Here is a 21,924-nt window from a genome sequence, read left to right as displayed (position 1 = left end):
ATTTTTCTTCTACAATGATCCTTATCCTTATCTAAATAAGTGGTGATAATAGAAGATAAACAGAGAGGAGAAAGCTAAGAATGCACGGAAAAATAAGATAAGATACCATAAGAAGTAAAGTATGGTACTAGAAACTATGAGTGACAATGACAAAAGATGGTTTACTGAAGGGCAATTGACAACTTCGACATCTGTGTGTTATAAAAGTGAAACTCTGAAGAATTGATCACAAAAGGGGTTCATATTATAAATATCTCCAAGTGTCTGAAACTTAAATTGTTCAAAGTTTCTACAATAGCATGTTGTTCACAATACCAGTTTTTAAGGTATACCAGGGTAGGTTGCCAATAAACAAAATAATACCTCTCTATTATATCCAGTATATTCTGGTATGCTTCTCCACCTAAGTTCTGTGCATTTTGGTGTTTGCGTTTATATCCCTTACATGATTTCATTCCATTAAATTTCATTCGTTCCTATTTTGTTCAGAATATTTCAGTTCCTCAATCCCTTTATTCTCCCTAGTGGCAAAAAATTAATTTTTTATTCTTATCGATGTAGCTCACAATTTCACTACATTCATGTAAGGCATAACAGTGTGATTTGTAGTATGGACAAGCATTCAATTTTGTGTTTTTATTAATATTTATTTAAAAGATAAATAGTAAAACTATTTCTTAATACATTTACATTATTAATAATGAAATTTATAAAGCCACGAGTGCTATCCTTTAATTCCCAAACTGAACTTCAAAAGAAACATAGTGCTGTTATTCCTCGAGTCCCTGAAAAACAAATATAAAAGCTGTAAAGGCAAATTTTTATATTTATTTTTCTTAACCGTATTGAAGAATATCAGGTAGACTTTATGAAAAGCACATTTATATACTCAATGAAAAGAAGAAAAGGTTTGTAGTTACGTCATTGAATAATAAAGTATCAAGCTGTTAGTGGGCATGATGAAAAATTTACGGCGATGACACCACATGCACAGTGTCTGTATTTGTTTCTGAGGAAAGTTCTTCACCTTCGTCGTGGTATATCAATTTTTAATTAAAGTGACCTTCGGTTTCATACTCGTTAAATTAAGATTATATGTGTTTGTTTTGTACATATGATAAATAACCTAAAAAATAAAAATGATTTGACAGAAAGCGTGTTAAGTTTGATATCAGTTTCTAACAGTTTTTTAGATGGTATAATGTAATGTATTATATTACATAATATAAATGGTTTATATTGTTCTGGATTTTTCCTAGGAAGTTGTTTATATTAATTTGTTAATATGCTGAGATAAAAAAAACTTCCAATTAGAACATGTTACTATTTGATATTTTTTACAACCTTTTGGGATTTACCCCATACTCATGTACTATGTATCCTACAATTGTAACAATTAATTCAATATTTCAACAATTTTTTCTACTTTGTATTATATGTATACAATAAAATTCTTACAATCTATATTCATCTCACATCTTCGAAACTGTTTTAATCTCTCATAAAAATATAATTTAACTATCAATTAGAATGAGTAAAAAAATCTCTTCAGGACCATATTAATCTCACATTGTACAAAAATACAACTATATAACACTATCACTTTTTTTAAAAATTTTATTTGTAACAATATCATTTTATACATAAATATATTTTCAACATTTTACTAACGTTTAAGCCCATTACCTTTGGCCATTTTAAGGTTTGTTTTTTTTCTTCTACACCCCAGTTAAACTTTTAAAATGTTTTGGTTTCATGAATACTACCTGGAAGTATAATTTTCTAATTCTAATATTCCTATTTTTTTCTTGAGGCTTACAATGTATTAATTAATACGACACATAAAAGTAATTTTATTACTTATAATCTAATACGTTGTTTTAGTTTTGGGCAGATTTTGTTTAATGTGATGCTATGAAGATTTTTCTTCCTCTGTCACTGTAATTGATGGTTAATAATTTAAAAATTAATCCTACTAATAAAAAAATAAACAACAATCATAAAGTTCATAATACATAATTATTTATTAAACATCTGTTTGGAGACGCGTTAATTGGTATCATCTTTATCCCAGAAACAGACAAGTATGTATTGAGGTAAAGTAATCAGAGTATATAATAGTAGATACTATCAGCAATATCGCAAATATCCAGGCGTTTTTTATATAAAGCTGTTTGATGAGATCGTTCGCTGAACGGCCGTTAGAATATACCATTCCAATATCTTTCAAACTATTTATTTATTTTGCAAAATAAATAGCATTGAAAACTGATTATCTAGGAGTGTAACCTATCTTGGTGCAATCGTCCATAGACGCTTGATATTTTCACCGCATATCAGTAAGAAAAAAATAATGAAAAACACCGAAAGCACATAGGTTAAACCTTATAGCTAGTGTCACAAAATTTATTATTTCGCTTAGAAATATTAATTTATAAATATATATTACGTCCAACTTTATTATATGACACACCACTAATAAAGGAAATCGTTTACAATCATGATATATTACGAAAAATCGTAAAGGGAACATAAATGAAAAGACATAAAAAGTCAAGGCTCCTCGAATGCAATTGCCAAAAATTAGAAATTTTACGTGAAAATGTTTTTGAATGCATGAAAAATTGAAAGAATCTCTTCCTCAGTCAATTAATACCTTAAGGAGTACCTAAAAGATGAAAAAAGTTAAGTACCAGAAGAAGACAAGAGATTATAAAAAATAAATGTGGGGGATTCCCCAAGACGCGGTCCTATCTCCAGTATTGTTTTCCATTTTTACAAAATTATCATGTAATAGTATATCTAATTAATAGGAAATCTCTTACCTAAAAATAGCTGAGGAACTGTAAAAATTAAATATAAATGATAATAAAGATAAAACGAAGGTGTAGTTTTTTTAATTTCAAAAAGGAAAGAAGAAACTCTCATTAAACTTGAAAATAAATAACAATAAAAGAAAATTATCAGAAATTATGAACTTATGTTCTGCAGGCTTTTTAAAAAAGTAAATAATCGACTAATGGAACTTTTCAAGGAAAATTTAATTATCTGGCGATAAGGGGCTATGAAAAAAAGAATAAAATATAATAAATAAAATTAAAAATCATGAAATAAGAAAAAAGCATATGGCGTGAATCCCTACACTCCCACCCTCCATGGTAGCCTTACTTATCTGACTTTTCAAACAGACAATTATAGCGAGCAGGTTGTTCGATGTACGACACATCATAATCTCACAAGAGGAGATCATAACAAAAAAAAAGGCAATCCTTCCCGGCCTGACCGTCTCCACTAAAACCCCCCAGGGAGCGAAAGTCCTATATCACTTTTGAAATATTTTCTTAAAACGGTAAGAGGAGACTATCGAACAGTATTTAAAAAGCGCCTGAAATCGACCTTTTTTTCTATTACCTATCGACTCAACAGAAATGATAAGGAATCTGACTGTATTTAGTATACTTTTGCTTTTGAAACCAGAAGATATACTATATATACTTTTACAGATGTATTGTGGAACTTCCACGCAATAAACACAATGGAGCCAGGCCAACATAGCTCTGTCCAAACAGTATTGGTAAAATAATTATTATTCATATTGGTTTATTTTGGATTACATTGGTCTGTACTTAGGCTCCTTCGCCTAACTATATTTAGTAGGAAAAAACAATTATTTTTGTTTATGTTGATAGGAATAGTTTCGGTTGATGTACTCCAGTCCTAATTGTTGACATGAAATTACCTCTTGAATAAGGAACCCAAGCCGTAATGAATGATAAGAAAAATCCATTCGTTTAGACAAAGAGCGGTTTCGTGAAGCGCATAACAATATCCAGGTCGCTTCATTTCCATTCTCGTGTTGCTTCCGAATTTTAATTCGCTGTATCTCTTATCAAGGCGAACCAACGTTAATAACCCGCCTCGATAGATCCACAGCCAGGTGGTGTAAGCCGATCTACCATTCTCTCCATTGTGTCGGTCGCATTGTGCTTATAATGGTCTCTCATGTCGCTAATAGCATCTCTTTGCCGCCCTTACCTTGAGATTATTGTTTGTGTTTTGGAAGGGAATCGGATGAAAATTTTGGCCATCGCTCATCATAGCAGAAACACCATTAACGGAAATAAAATATCATATTTTACATAATCAATCAAATTATTGAGGTAGAACCGTTTGGACCATATTGCTCCCATAATTTTTCAGTATAGAGCTTTCAATATATGGCAATGAACATTTTTATTATAGAATATCCGACTCGGCAATGCTTCCTTGCTAGATTCAGGGAAGTTGATATAATTATTGAATACAATTAAAAGTTTGATATAAATAAATATATTTAGCTATTTAAACATTGAATTAATGATTTAATTAATTTCTTATATCTATTTAGTTTATTACGGTAAGCAACATTAAACAATAAATTATATAGAAAAAAAAATAACTAGAGGAGAGTGGTTTAGGACTCTATAAAGTGCAACAAATGGATCGAACTGGATCAAATTAAACAGATTAGAACCAAAGATAAAAAATAAAACTTGTTAAAAGTTTTTCTTAATTTGAAAATATTATTTCATCCTTGTAAGGGTATTAAATCTACATTGTGTTAAACTAGGTCAAAAGAGCTTTAATTTAGCTTTAAAAATTTGTCTTAATGTAGAAATTGCATAAATACAAAGCAGTTATGAATAATTGTATAAACAATGGACACTGGGAGATAAAAAATTTAAAAATAAATTAGTTAAAATGAACAAAAAATTTTTTTTTTAACTACTTCACTGAAATCCCCGTTATTTTTAGTCATTAAAAAATCATTTAAAAGACAGAGTAATATTTTTTTCTTATTTTTTAGACAAAGACAAATCGATTGGTATATAATCGATATATTACAATAGATAAATGGTATGGCAGTGCATCGCGTACAAATAAAAAAATATTTATTTTTATATATTAGATGAAGTGATAAGAACATATAGCGGTTACTATGATAATATTCAGAGAACACATTGAAAATAGAAACAGAAGCAATTCACCTGATAATCCTTAATACTGGTGATTTAATTTTTTTTTCTTATTCTTTTAGAAAATTTGATTATCTATGATATTATCATACGTATACTACGTAAAATATGAGTAGTTATTACATAATAACCCTAATTGTTCTTCAATATTAGTACTACATTGAAACAACTCAGAATGACTGACCTGTCAAAGTGCGTTAAAAGAGTTTTTAGGAGTGAAACAAAGATTATATTCGTTTTTAATACCTTGAGCAACCCTTTAATACGAATTTTAGAAAAAAAAATCGGACGTATGAAGAAATTTCGATGAAATGATCATTATATAAATTATACTTTGTGGTATCTTTTATAGGATTACGCTTTAAATGAATGATGTCCATTTTCATTTCTTTCTCTGATAGTTTCATTGAGAAATAAGCTAGTGAATGGAGAATTCAGTCAGACTGTAGTTTCTATGTTGCTCTGATTTCTTAAACACTAGCGTCATTTTCAATTTATGCATATATCTTTTATATGCTTTAAATATATTTATGTATTATGTATGTTTTAAATATATACGTCATATATCACCAATATCTGTGTTTAACCTAGGCACTCTTTTAAAACGTTTTTCACAGTCGAACTACAGTTTACATTTTTCAACAATAATTTATGAAGTTGAACTTCTTTGCGGTATTAATAATAATAAATAAATAAAAGTTTATAGTAATAATATATAATAAAATATATTTCGAAACAGGTTTTTGTGTTGGCCTTTTGAGTTTTTTTATAGCAGATATTTTTTTGCTAAGGCGATATTTTATTTTCTTCTATCAGGTGGACAAGATATAACATAAAAATATATAAATTTAATAATCCTTTAACTGGAAGAGTCTTATGGAATTAAAATGGATTTAGTGAATGACACAATTTCTTCCTTATTAAACTATAATAGTTTATTTCATATCATCAGCAACGTTTCGGGAGATTTCTCCCATCTTCAGGCTGTTGTTACACAGTCATGCTGCAGCACAATTCTATTATAATATAATCTTATATACTATTATAGTTTAATAAGGAAGAAATTGTGTCATTCACTAAATCCATTTTAATAAAAATATATATTTCAGTCTAAAAAGGTTTATTTATAAATTTTCCTGAAATAAAATTACTAAACAGAAGCCATTTGTTACGAACCACTTCAAGAAGGTTCTAGAATGTATTGAGGTTAAAAGTTAAAAACAACTACAAATAGAAATGATCAGGAAGTTCAAAAGCACAAACTGAATCATTCAATATCATTTTATGATACTCGAGACTTTTCAAACAAATAACAACTCAAGGGAACCGAGTTATTGAACTTGACTTCTAGCGATAAAAATACTGAACAAATTACGGTAGATGATATTTCCAACTGTTATAGATTAAATGTGCAGGTCTAGCGCTCAAAAGGCCAAACTAGTCAGCCACATAATGGGCTCTATTCTCTAAAATGCTCGTATTATCAGTTCCGAATACAGTTATCATTGAAAAATGGAATAATAGCCTCATTTAGTTGAACGTTCAATGAATTCTCTGGCCATTAATAGTCTATGATCGTAGGTTCCCATGCGAACCTATTCCCAGAAATAGGAGAGCAAGAATGAAATATTTTAATTAAAATATTCATATATTTATTTCCTTCTTCAACTGTCCATGGTCAATGAATTATTTCCTTCGTCCTTTCCTAATAGTTCTTAATCCTTCATGACATTATTTAATCAATAATATATAACTTAATCTGTTCCGAGCAGTGAAAGAAAGAGGTGAAACAACTTTCGCAACAAGTTCATATTTGCAAAATGCCATTTTTTAAATACTAATATTTAATTTTTCCTACAAAGATTTTATCGTTTTTTTTTAATAACTCTATAGTAACTTATTTATATTTTAAAAAAAATTAAATCTGTACCGTTACAACCCATGAAAAATCAGGTTATTATTACCGTCACTAAACCAACGGTTCTGCAAGTAGATGATTTGGTCAGAATCAAGCCCGCCAGACTTTTACCCAATTAAGGGTACGCATTTTATGAGACTGGGTGGACTCCGGAATCCACAGGGCTGACTCGCGGCTACAGTGAAACAGAGAATAATTATCTGCAAAGCCGGTTTCGAACCTGGGTCCTTGGAGCTTGTAGCACAGTGCCTTGCCAATGAGCTATCCACTCCCACAGTAACTTCCTTGTTTCTTAGGAGTTTTAATTCCTTATGGAGCCATTCCCTATTGAATCTTTGAATAGATGTCCCTTTTACTATTTTATCCTATTCTATTTCGAAATGATTGTAAACGGTTTTCTATGGTAAATGATGACAAACGGTAATGTGGTAAAAAAAGATGCTTCATATAACAGGGTCGGATGTAATGTTTTGTACATTTGTTAGCATCCTTAAATGCAGCGATAACTATCAGGTATATAACAAATGATGTATCCGATGAGCTTTCAGTATGTTTATTTATTTGCATCTTAAAGAGCGTGAAAAGCTTAGCTGTCTATCAATGGTTTACTCAAATATATTGTGGAATAATTTACTCCATAATACATTTAAATTTATTTCCAACTTTTAAATTTAAATTATATCTCTAGACAAACGACTGACTTGAAATCTTCATAAATGACTGGAAACTGCTCCTCGATTTCGACTATTTCAACAATTACTAGACAAACGGTCTAAACTTCCAGTAACAAAAGACTCATTTATATCACTATAATAAGTCATATCTGGAATTTAGGGCTCTATTGAACCACCAAATTCCTCTCGTATCCAACCCTTACAATCTAAAATCCTTAATGCTTCTTATTTTGTCACAAATCAAGTCAGGACCTGAATGTTTCATGTTTCCAATTCATTCAATCCTCCCATGATAAACTTCCTAACCATCTGAACACACTTGTTTCTAACTTTGCTTTTCCTTCCTTTCCTGATAACCCTGCTAGGCGTCTGAAAAGAAGATGGCCTCAAGATCTTCTCTTCGAAAAATGTCATTGCAGTTATATCAACGGGTAGATTCTCCACGTGTCTGTTTCATGTCATTGTATAACTAACACCAAACCCTTTTAATACGGTTGTAAATATAAATAAATAAATAATTTAAAACTTTTATGATTTTATTAAAATGTTTTATGAGCAAAAATTTAAAATAGATCAGATTACTTTTGCATACTCAAAAACAATGATCATCATTTTTAGAACTCTTGGATCACGATATTAAGACAAAAATGTGAGTGCAGCAACGATATTACCAGGTCCACTTCTTTTTTTTTGGGGGGGGGGGTCTAAAATATAGCGGCTAGGACTGCATTTTACAGGATTCGCTTTGCAGTATATTTTTTTCTACATTTCTAATCTGCCTAGAATGCTGACTAATCTCTCGATCCATTTAATCAAAGGCATTCGGCAAGTTTTTTTTATCAGTAATGGGAGTTTCTTCTTCTCTGTTTGAATCGAGAACACATATCGTTCTAAAATGAACCCTTCGATTCATCTGTACTGATTTCTATATTTATTTTTTTCAGTTCATCCACTATTTTTTTTCTTCGAAAATTAGTATTTTCTAATAGTATTTAGCAAAGCAGTTTCTGGCAGTTAAAAAGATATATTTTTTTTAAGCTCGACTTCTATTTTATACGAATTTTATAACAATGTCGTAAGAAAAAAATTAACTTGCTTAAATTGAATTTTTTGATTCACAGCTGGTTTTGTTGGAGCTCTTTGTTGATTTTATTGATGAAGATAGTTGAGATTGTTCCTTCAGATAATTCACTTCCTTAATACTACTACTCACAATAAACACCCATCTTTTATATCTAATATAATATACTTACTTCCGAAGTTCTTTACTAATAAATAAATAATAATATATTATAACATAAATATAATTCGTAAGTTTTGATTCTTTCTTTTTTACAATTCTCACAACAAAAAATAATCTCCGCATTACTTTTAATTATTGCAAAGAAAAAGATAAAAGTGCTATAACAATTTTTTTTAAAAATTTATTCTTTATATGCTAAAAAATAAATAAAGAAAAATTTATTTGAATAGTGAATGAGAGGAAAACTGTCTCTTGATTTTTACACATAAGTACTTCCTATTCATGAATGCCTGGGTACAAAGGTCAGTGCTCAAAGAGCTTTTTTACCTCTAAAATATGCTTTAAATATGTATAACTTGGGGAGTAGCATTTTATAGAAACTATTATTAATGCAATAAAAATAATAATTATTCTACTAAAAATCTATTCTATATAGACTGAGTCGCCCTTTATTTTAAAAGACCACCCGTTCCCAAACTAGTGATCTGATTTCTTTCTTGCATGATAAGGTCCCACATTGCGTGAATGGTGTCATAACTTCTTTCCCCAGAATCTCAGCCCCAATAATATCCCAGGGTCATAATCAACTTCGAAAAACCTTCAGACTTATATGAAATATAATATCATTTATTCCCTTAATAAGGATTTTGTAAACGGGAGGACATACCATCAGTCTACTTATTCTAAAACTTAATCTCAAACCGTTTGCGTTACACGACTTTCACATACCACCTGTCTTTGAATAGAAATTAATTTCTACTCAAAGGACTACTTAAATTTATAATCTAAAACTAATAATTATCATTCTTTTTTTTCCAATCCAACACCAATTTTTTTTTTTTTTAAATAACGCTGAAAACTGAAATGCATTATGCTAAGATGGGCAGAGCTGGAACTGAGAGATTGAAGTGGCAAAATATATAGGAAGTACAAAATAAAAATACAGATATATTTTTCAGTTTTATTATGGACGTCAGGAATTTATATCTGATATGTATCGAGGTATTGGCAATTGTTAATATTATAAAAGTCTGCCATATGTCTTGTCGTACCTGTGCCGGGTATGTAAACAAAGAGCACTTTGTAGGTGGCTAAGTCTATTAATCTATTAAAAACATTCAACCTGCAGGCTTTGTCGGTAGTCAGATCAATTATAAACAACACATGCACCAAACACTTTTTTAAGTGTACCACTACCTTGTAACGTACATATAACCTCTATGAACGAGAGGGGGGGTCTGACCAGGAAAAGAGGCAGAGAAGACAGAAGCAGCAGAAGTAAGAAGTAAGGGCAAGATGCATTTTGACCAGACAAAGTCCTAAGAACGGCAATGAGACCTGGACGCTATCCCTTATGAACAAGATGACACGTTACTACACGCACCACGCAAATCAACCAACTCAGCTCTCATTCACATATATATTAGATAATAATGTAATAATCGATATTTTATGGCAAACCAATTATCTGAATCATTTCAATTATTTTAATAACATTATTTATCAATAAATTGTAAATGAATACTTAGTTCCTTTATGTAGTTTATTTGCTATTATATTGCACAATACTACCCCATATTATAATATATAATTAATGGTAACAATATTTTATAAATATAAAGGTATTTAATTGGTAAACTTGTAAACACAAAGCCTTTGGAAAAGAATCCAATAATAATAATAGTTTTGCAGGACTCAATATAAATTAATTAATTAACTTATTTTGGATGATTATCCGCGATTATCTTGGCATCCCGACTAAATCCCAAGACAATACATAGCATGTATATACGTAAATTTAACACTTTTGAAACTTTGATATCAATTAATACATAGATAAATTTATAAGACCGTAACTATAGTAACATTGCATAATAGTAGCAGCTAACTTCGCTGTATAATTCGTATAACTGGTCCGATTTAGGTGATCTTTTCTTATTCTTTTAGACAATTTGTTTATCTATGATATTCCCATGTATATACAACAAATAAAATATGAATAGTCTTTATATAATAACGCTCATTGTGGTTCAATATTAGTACTGTATTGAAACAATTTAGAATAACTGACCTATCAAAGTGTGGTAAAAGATTTGTTGGTAGTGAAACAAAGTTAATATTACATCAAGCTTTCCAGCGGTTATATTAATATTTGATAAAATGCAGAGGAGTTATGAACAATAATATGAACATTAGTCACCAGAATAAAAAAAAAACTCCTCCAAATAGACCAAGAAATTTCTAATTTTTAATTTCTTCGAAAAAAATATATTTGAGAGTTTCAGACGACGCTAAAAACGAATATGAATTGCTTTATGCAAAAACAAATTTTTTAAAAATAATTTACTGAAGTAATGTTTTTTTTAATTTTTAGTCAACATAAAATCAATTTATAGAATCAGTAATTCGGACGAACGGTATGGCAGTGCATAAAGTACGAAAAAACAAATATTCATTTTTATATATTAGTGGTGCAAATAAAAAAAAAAAAAAAAATGAAGTGAAAAGAAATAAAAGTAGCTATGGTAACATTGAGAGAACGCACTGGGAAAAAAAATTTAACATTACACCATATAATCGTTAATACTAGTCCACTTTAGGTGTTTTTTTTCTTATTCTTTTAGACAATTTGATTATCTATGATATTGCCATATATATACTACATAAAATATAAATTGTTTTTATATAATAACCCTAATTTTGTTTCAATATTCGTACAGTATTGAAACCATTCAGAATAAGTGACCTATCAAAGTTTGGTAAAAGAAGTGAAGTTTTTATTCGTTTTCAAAGTTGATATTCGTTTTTAATACTTTGGACAACCCTTAAATCATATTTTTTTACCATAATCGAGAGTTATTTAAGAGTTTCAAACGACACTAAGAACGATAATGATTTGATATTTTAAAAAAAAAAAAAAAAAAAAAAAAAAGCTTAACCTATCACTCGAACAGCCCTGATGAAGCCCTGCAAAGTGGGGCGAAACGTCGGACATTAATAGTTAAAAACTATTTGTTCTTTTTTAAACTCTGACCATCTTTTTATATTTAAAAAAAAAAACATTGTTAGTATACTTTACTGAGAGCTTTATCATGTTTTTTTTTAAAATCTTTATTAAATAAAAAAATATTTAATAGCATCAGTTATATATTTTTTTCTTATTCCTCAGAAAGAGAGAAATCGATTGGCATATAATAACCATGAACAAAATTTATACTTTTTAAGCTATACGCCAAAAATGCTTAGTTTCCTTAATGTTTTATTTTATTTTTTTTTTAATAAAAAAAAATATGTCTATACTATATTCTTCCTGGGAAAATCCTGAACATTTAGCAAAAAGCCCCGCTAATTTCTAATTTCGTCATACAATAATTGACCATTTAGTTTTTTTAATTAGTCACGTTAAAAAGTTAATTAGTCATCGGTTATGTCTTTTTGACATTGCGAAGGATAATAGAAAACCACATTAAAATACTACAAAACCCGAGGTTTTCAACAAGAGCAAAGTTTGAAGATAAACCATTTTGGCATATTAGTACATGCTCCAATGATATATTGGTTTTATACTTTAACAACTACTATTCTTGTCTGTTGTTAAACATTAAGCGTTTTTCTGAATCTACTTCTACCCCTTCATTTGTCATATCTGTAGACCCGCAACTCCGATCGGTAATGCGCTATAATATCTGCAGCTATAGAAGGGGCAAATCAGGCGACCACAAGCTAAATATTCAGGATGACTACAATAGTACAGAAATACTTATGTATCATGATGTAATATTATAGTAGTAAACCGCCCTCCTTAGTTAAATTGTCTGCTCTGAAAAATAACAATATTAATCTTTTTTGTTTTGTTTTTTCAAACATGTAAGATTCCGATGGCTTCCACCTGTTTCACAAACTTAAAAACAAAAGTAGTGTAAATCATTCTGTTATCACCACAATTTATTAATGGAAAAAATAATTATTTAATTAATTACTGAGTAGATTACAGGAAGAGAAAACTTAAGTTAGAATATTAGTAATTATCTAGCAGTATTAAAAAAGCGGTTAAAATTGAAAAATGGCTTCCGCCCTTCGTGCTACTTATACTTATCTTACCTTTAACACTGACACTTATAGGGAGTAGTATTAGTTGATATATCACATGTCACAATCTCTCAAGAGATCCTAACACCAGAAATAATAGAAGGCAATCCCATCCGTCCAACCTAAACCGCTAAACCCTTTTTTTTTCATACCCTCCTGTAATGATGTTAGTGAATATTTGGTACATACATATAGGAGGTATGCTATATGTATAGCTGGGTGTTAAGGATACCTTGGATTGCCTTTTGGTATTATAAGGTTAGGTGAGGGTCGCTAAACCCTGTTTTGACGACGGTCTTATATCACCTTTGAAACATTTATTTAAAATGGGAAGAGTAGATTTAAGTTTGTTAAATTGAGCAACATAAAAAAAGTGACTAGGATTGGAAAACGGCTTGAAAGGGAAGCCAGAAGGGAAGGTAATCCAACCCCTTAAACCTCGATTTAGCGACTGTCCTATATCACTTTTGAAACATTTATTTAAAAGGGGAAAGGAGAAGGGAAGAGAAGACTTAAATTAGAATATTAGTTAAATCGATCAACTTTAAAAAAGGAGGCTAAAATTGAAGAAGGGGTGAAATGCTTCAAATGCTTTAGACATGCTTGGGAATGAATAATTCTAACAGAAAAAGCTGTTATTCCTTAGTCAAAATCTTATAGAACTTACCCTTAAGTGTTAAATATTTCAAAACTTCATTCTTTACTTACGCAACTTTTTGATCAATTTACTATATCAAGGGACTAATTATTACTTAAAATTTTAAAATATAAGTGAAGAAAAGCTGTTATGAAAAAGAAATATAATTAATCTTTTCTTTCCAAAAACACTTTTTATTAATATAAACTCCATTTACTCCTTTTATTTATATGAAAAACGATGTTTTAGTGTCCCCTTTAGTCTTCAGGGTTTATCTACTTGAACAAACATATTGCATCTACTCCATTATAGCTTCACTTTTTCAAAATAATCAAAACTCAGTTAGGACAATTAAAATAAGACACACCAAACTTCAGCTTTTGACAAATCCGTCCATATTAGAACCTCCTCCCTATTGAATTCCATTCCTCTTTGAAGTGATAGACGACGTCAATACCCTTCCCACCTTCAAATCCCGCTTATTCCATCATTTCATAGCTATCCTGTTTCAGCAGAATTAGAACAAATATTCCACATCCACATGTAAACTGTATAAAAACTGATGTATTAACCTGTAAATATGTATACTTATAATTCGTATGACTGTAAATTTATTTATATATTCTTCTACGTTATCACAATATTACAATTTCAATACAATATATAGTATCACAATTTTACTTCTTTCTGTTTAAAAACCAAAAATTACTTTTTATTACATATCATTTTTTTTGTTTTAGCTGTAAGGCACTAAAGCCAATCAAAAATTTGTTTAATGTTATACTAAAGGGAAACATGGTAGAATAAATAAAAAATTTGTTATTATTATTATTATTAAGATTAAGGGCCTCGTTACTGCTTTACTGATTTCGTTCCATCTTTTTATTATTGAATACTATAATCTTCTTCATTAATTTGTATTAACGATTTCTTCTTAAAATGTATTATGCTTATTAATAAAACATCCTGTCTCTAATGGAAGGAACTGTGTTGCGATCATAATTTAATGATTTAGGACTCATTACATTGAGCTCGCATTATTCCTGAGGACCTTGAACGAATAAGGAATATTTCTTCTGTAAAATTTATAAGAAAACCTCCTTAAAGTGGAACAATAGGCCCATGACCTACAATCGCAATGAGATCAATAAAACTTACTATCATCCGTTTTTTATTTATTGAATCTCCTCTAATCGATACAATGTGCTCCTTGTCTTTTAGGGATCTTTCTTGTTTTCGAAGCCTTTCTTCTTTCTTTCTAAATAATCTTCCACAAAATATTCACCATCCATACTTCGTTGCTGGAATCGTCTCTGATATATTTTATTTTGCTCATAATCAACGTGTAATATTTGATTTTACAGATTAGATGGAATAATAAAAATTCTATATGAGCAATGAGTAGTACAATTAAATGCACAGTTTTATTATTTGTGAAAGGGGGGCTGGTTCGACAGTAGGTGGACAGGGGCTACCCCCTATTTTTTATATTTTTTATATCATATAATTGTATAATGTTAGTTTAATAAATTATAAAATTTATGGGTTTAAGTGCATTAAAAAAAGTTAGTAAATATTTTGTGTCTGTAATCTTTTTTTTAATTTTTGTTAAATATTACTAATAATAATAATGATTCGGGCTCTAGTAATAACACTTGTTTAAAAGTTATAAGATGGTAATGGTTAATTATATTAATTTTTAACTAAGTAGTAATAAAGAAAACAAACGAAGGGTCGGAGAACTGACGCCATGTCATGTGAAATGTCCAACCAGAGGAAGTATTCGTAGTATTGATATCTAATCAGCGATACGATAGCCGGAAGTAATCGTGTCATCCTATTTCCATTGTGGAAGATTCGTTTAGTATGTAAGTGCAAACAACAGTTATTATTGACAATTTTATATATCCATTTGATTACCACTCTGTGGTTATTAGAAAGATTAGGAAAAACTTTATTCAGGGACCTTTATAGACACATACAATGTACATGTAGACACACGAGATACAGCATAATTCATAATGCATAAATATATCATGGATTATGCGTGTGTAATAACCAGACCCAGATTTTTATGCTTATTTTGCTATCAGTGATTATGTAAACAGCTTATCAAATATCTTTACAAATTAATGTACTCAGGTACAACTAATTTTATTCTTCATATTTGATAATAACGCTGACTATGGTATATCTATTTTATTTTAATAATATTAAAATTAAAATGCAACATTGGAAACATGGGGGAAGTTCCAGATTTCAATCTTAGGTCCAGTTTCATTGAATAACACAATACAAAAATATAAGAGATATACTCACACTTTCAGAGAGAATATCAAAAGCTCTAAATAATAACAAAGAAAAAAACGATTACGCAATTACATATAACAACACGGTCACTTTATTTAAACTGTATACCAATACAGAAGACAAGGATAAAATAGAACTATAATCTAATATGGTGTATGAAAGCCATCAATAAAAAATCAGATGTACAAAATTTAAATTCATGTTATTCTAACCTAATAAATTTATAAAGACACAAATAATAACATACAATAGAACCAGGCAAAATATCAGACTGACTACCTATTGAGGTATAAAATAAATAAAAAAATAAATACCGGTACATATGGCGAAGCCTAAACACACCTGACTTTCATTTCAAAACTGTTTCAGTCCTTCCCCAAATTTGAACATGTTAGAACACACTGTAGTTGAGAATATTTTGTGATAATTATTTGAAGGGAGTGTTTGTTCTAAAAAAACTGTTTTTTCATGGTAGGGAATGACTATGCAAACAATAAAGTTTCAAAAGATCGCCAAAATAAAGTTGTATCATTGACTGATCCTCAAGACTCACCAAAACAAATATACATATATATAAGTTAAGCTCAGTCACACGTAGAACTTAAAACAAAGGAAAGAGAGCTGTGAGATGACTCACATAAGCTAAAAGACTCCTATTAATCATCTATATACAGTGTTTACATAGGCTAGTAGGTATTAGGAAAGGTAACCGGTACCCCCATCTCTTAACTTATATATATTGATAACTTTTTTTTTTTACTTAAAATATACTAATATATTTGTTTGTTGGGTCCTGAGGATCAATCAATGATACAACTTTATTTTGGCGACGTTTTGCAACTTTATTGTTTGCATAGTCATGTCCTACAATGAGAAAAACAGTTTTTTTAGAACAAACAGTCTCTCCAAATAATTGCCAAAAAACTACAAGTTCATACAGATAATTTCACCTAAATTATAGTCATTGTTATAACAATAATATTACATTTTCATTTATTTTGCTCTCCTGTGTTATTGTTGACGAACAATTGCTCTCAGAATAAAGATTAGTTGCCATCCATTCATGACCGGTAATGTACCGCCAATCACTTGACGTATCATCCATCTCATATTTTTACATTAGTTCACTTCAACTATTAAATTAATTACAATAGAAAAACTAATATCACTTGTCCAGGTCCTTACAGATGGGAAGGACATGGATTGATGCATTAAGGAAATCTAAAGATAACGACTATGGGCCCCCAAGGCTGGGCAGCTTCAATGAGGAGTTATATCGACCCGAGCTCTGATGTTCAACACCGCGAGGACACTAAGGTCGCTATGTTTTGTGTTGTCTTTGCAACCAAGGGCACCGGTTAATTAACTAAAGTATAATTAATTAGTCTCGTCAAGGTCTGTTCTGCGTATCATCATAGCCCCATATCGTTATAATTTCATGAATCAGGCCTGATAGGAGCTAAATAGCAGCCACATTAATGTCACGACTGGGAAGATAATAGGCGCTGACCCACTTAGTCCAAGTCTTAATCCAAGCGTGCACCGATTAATCGGAGTGCAATCTGTGTACATGGCCGCAATACACATTGATTAGTCCTTTCATTTAGATATATCTAAAACTTTATAAGCTACATGTATCAAAAAATAGCACATGCAATATTCCTTTGAGTCACGTCACTAAATCTAAAATAATGTTTTTTAGTCGAGCCAAAGGAAGAAAGCTAACAATAATACATACATGGTGGCATTAGGAAGAGGGTATAAAAGTAGTGAGGGAGTACAAATATTCAGAAATTACAATACTTGGCAAATTATTATTACATAAACATTTTAAGGAAAAATATTAGAAGGTCAACGGTATAAATAGTATCTAGAGTAATAAGTAAGTTTTCGGTAACAAATTTGTAGGATATGTCAGTCTATTATGGATTCCGCTACGTTCTGTAGTGCCCAATTCTGACGATTTTGCAATTACCCATAAGTGGAAATGCATTCAAAGCTAGTTTATGAAGAAGCTTCTTCACTTATTAAAGAACGATACTAACTATACTACAGGTAATCAGCCTATTCTAACCACAGTGGGAGAGGGTCAGGTTCCTTGGGATCGCCACGAAATAAAAGTTACCCACACAGCCGGATTCAAACCAGCGCCGCTGCAAACTCGAGGTTTTTCAGGAGACGCCTTAACTCTCTCGGCTTCAAACAACCTTGAATAATGACTTTTAATTATAGCCCCGAAGTTAAATGTTTTGGCAGACATATCAGCTCGAATCACAATACCCATTGTTTATAATGATACCAAACCAGAAACCCGGATCGATTTTTGTTATTTAAAAAAATTAAAAATACCTGTAAATGTACTAATTCAGTAATCAACCTTCCATAGCCCAGGGCACCTCGAGTCTGAAGAAGTGAAGATCCACTTCGTCATCTGCAGGGTCCCAACTTTTGAAAAATCGAATTAGCGTACGATATTTATCTGTGATATAAACCCATGGCTTTTCATTTCGGTTTTGCTACTGATAAACAAACTTTGGTTGACAAAATTTTGGAAAAACTTTAGGGTGTATTGTAAATTTAGAAAAACAATAAAATAGTATTTTTTAGTCGGAAATTATTGAAAGTCGGAACTCATCTAATGACACTTAGGATCGCTTTTGTCTCACTCCACCTTATCGAGATTTAGTGGTTTCTCAACGTCCCTGCTGATTGCTCCATGTGGTAAAAGCGAGAATATACAACACAAGAAATAGAAACAGCGCACTGAATTATTCTTAATGAGCTGCTCCAAGGATTGTTTCAATTTGTCTAAAGGACGCACCAGTATACTTGTACTTTGAGACACATGAAATAACCCATCCAGACAATGGTGGTGATAAAGTGGACACCTTCCGTGCATCGGGAGATGTCCAGAAATTGCTCCCGGCATTCGCTAATTGCTTGAGTTACCTCATAATTATAATAAACAACAAAGAAAAAATATCTAACCCGTCCATTGTGAGCATGAGTTACTACTACACTCAGCTATCAAATAAAGTACTATTAGAGTAAAATATAAATGATAAGATTGTTTTTATTATTTCAATTACTTGTAGTTACAGGTAAAAATAATTTAAATTATGGTAATGTACTATTTATATTGTGCAGGAGAATTGGCGAGCCCTGGAGCGGGGACTGGAAACCTTGCCGGAGCTGCGGCTGAGCCAGAAGGAGTGGAGGGCGGTGGTAGTCTATCTCTCGTGGAGGCTGGGTGAGCCCCGGCTGCTAGCGACCAGCCTGAGGACACTGGGCAGAATAATGCCTCGCCTGCCCCCGCGGGCCCTGGAGCCCCTCCTGCCCTGGCTGGTCCCTGCCATCGCACGCCGCCTCGGCTCCGCCCCGCTGGCCGCTAAGCTCGAAGCAGCCCTTGCTCTCCACGGCCTAAGTCGAACTGTCGGACCCCGGCCAGTTGTCAAAGTTCTCACCAGCGATAGGTGCCTCCAATCCAGGAGTTCCAAGGTTCGTCTGTTACCCTGTCGTCAATCCCAAACAAATTATTATTGTTTGACAGTTGTTATCTTAATAAACATTCTTCCTCATCCCCTCAGTTAATACGTGGTGTTTCTACTTTCACAAACCTATATCTACCCTTTTACCAAGTTATATCTACATCAACAATCTTCCTAATTCCTTCTATCATTCACAATTCCACAAATATGCTGATGACCTCCATCTTTACCTATCCTTTCTTGCTACCGAGATGCTGGAAGTAATTCAAAAGGTACAAGAAGATATTGATAGTATTAAGACAATGGTGTTAAACAATTATTTGAGGCTGAAGTTGAAAAAATCAAGGCCATCCTGGTCGGTTCTAAGCTCCTCCCTAATTCTCTCCCTTACGTTACCTTCATAAACAAGCAGTTCATCTTAACAGTACAAAATCTCAGAGTTCTTCTCAATAAGCACCTTTCCTGGATTAACCATAATTTCCAAATCACATAAAAATTTAAATTCCGTGATTCTGTTTCATAATACGCCTGATCCCTCTTAGAATCCCCTTCAGTTCCCTTCTCTTTTCTCCACCTCGACTACGGTTGCTTGGTCTATGGAGAACTATCTGCTAGCCTATAGAAGAGACTGAAGATACCAATGAATTGCTTCATGAGATCCTATTTTCCGATAGTAATACCTCCTTTATATCTTCATTTTTTTTGTTTTTCAGGTCCTCGGAACCAAAAAACCTTCCTATATCCTTGATCTCCTTAGTCTGCGTTCCTCTGTCTTTTCATTAAACGCAATATGTAATATAATAGATGATTTATATACATTTCTTAATTAAACTGCCAACTTCTTCAAATCCTTTTTCATTCGTGCTACTTCCTTTTACAATTGTTTCTCACTTCCTCTGTTTATTACTTTAGACAACGCATATTATTTCACCTAGATAGTTCATATTCTATTCACCTCATTGATGTAAACAATTTGTATATCTATAACAGCAATCTACCACTAGATAATTGATAAGTATAGTTTCGTTAATATTTGGTCAAATGTATTTTGTATGAATGTAATTTTAAAGAAATTTAGTCAGAGAAAAAATTATTTTTCATTCATCCACTGTTTAATTCATTGATTCAACTATAACTTAGTATTAAGAAAAAAGGTGGGTTAGATGGGTTTTAATTAAAAACTATGGTCCTGATTCCTTCCCAACAGTCATCCCTTCCTTCTACTGTTCCGAATTCCCAGTGATTCATCAGTTAGAATCACAGTATTTTTTTTATGTATAGATTCAAAGAACTTATAAATGATTCTTATTAGATACTTTTGGACACATAATGAATACAAAAAAATTTAAATGTTATATAAGTCGTGGTTAAAATTAAGAATAAAAATTCATATTTCTTTTATTGAATGAATCAGCTATGATTTAAAACTATAACTAATAATTGAGCTATATTAATAATAAGCTATATGTTATAACTAAAACTAATAATTGAGCTATATTAATCATAAGCTATATGTTATAACTAAAACTAATAATTGAGCTATATTAATCATAAGCTATATGTTATAACTAAAACTAATAATTGAGCTATATTATTAATAAGCTATATGTTATAACTAAAACTAATAATTGAGCTATATTAATCATAAGCTATATGTTATAACTAAAACTAATAATTGAGCTATATTAATCATAAGCTATATGTTATAACTAAAACTAATAATTGAGCTATATTATTAATAAGCTATATGTTAAAACTATGACTAATAATCTAATTTAAAAAAAACCTGTTATAGCTGAGGGAAAACTCTCTGCTAGGGCTACTCTACAGCTTAATGACCTACCCTTCGACTGAATTCGATCCTGGCCTCCTCGCCGACAAGGTGATGGCAATGGCCCCTACAGAACCAAAAAGAAGGGTATGTTTACAATATAGCTATTATTATTAGCAGTAATTGTGTTTATCTAACTATATAAAAGGTTAAATTTCATATTTACTTTTTTGACCATGATTCAAGATCTGGTTTCGAAATTTCAATGATTACTAATTAAATAAATTTGAAAAAAATCAAAATCATCATCATTTTATGCACTGAGTTGGAAAAAATTAAGCATCATTTCTGTAACCTTGGAAAAGCTTGGTGTTTAATCCCTCAAATGGACAAAAACCTATTAAATCTAAAGTTAATCTAATGGAAGTTCATTTAATTATCTTACAGGATTTTATTCAAATCTTTATAGGCTCTGTTCCAGGTCCATGTAGAAATAAAATATTGTGATTCAGGATCATTCTTTTAAACACAGAAAAATAAATGGTAATCTTTGAAATACTGCTGGATTTTATGAGTACAGGCAATTTGCTACTTGTCACTAATGTCTTATAATAAGGGAAATCATGAATTAAAATTATAAGAAATACAATTGTGTTACATGAGTCTGTTCCAGAAGCTTAAAGAATTCGAGTAAATAGAATGTTCCCTTGAGAGAACTTGCCTATAGGCTCCTCTGCTAGGCGTTAGAGAGGCTGAGTCGTAATTTACATAGGGCCATA

The 21,924-nt window shown here is 30.9% G+C and overlaps 1 protein-coding gene across 2 annotated transcripts in view; it reads left to right on the top strand.

Annotated features, from left to right (window-relative positions):
• The window catches only part of LOC106677591 (TOG array regulator of axonemal microtubules protein 1), a 124,746-nt gene that overhangs the window by 43,367 nt on the left and 59,455 nt on the right, over positions 1-21,924 (top strand). For both annotated transcript variants that reach the window (XM_014415616.2, XM_067045965.1), the window contains exons 3-4: positions 19,034-19,384; positions 21,170-21,292. In XM_014415616.2, the coding sequence (XP_014271102.1) occupies positions 19,034-19,384; positions 21,170-21,292 (474 nt within the window). The remainder of the gene's footprint in view (positions 1-19,033; positions 19,385-21,169; positions 21,293-21,924) is intronic.

This window comes from Halyomorpha halys, unplaced genomic scaffold, assembly GCF_000696795.3.
Source record: "Halyomorpha halys isolate HHAL.00 unplaced genomic scaffold, Hhal_1.1 Scaffold104.1, whole genome shotgun sequence".
Classification (NCBI taxonomy): domain Eukaryota; kingdom Metazoa; phylum Arthropoda; class Insecta; order Hemiptera; family Pentatomidae; genus Halyomorpha; species Halyomorpha halys.
Note: the sequence above shows the minus strand (reverse complement) of the source record. Positions and strands in the feature narration are given on the sequence as shown.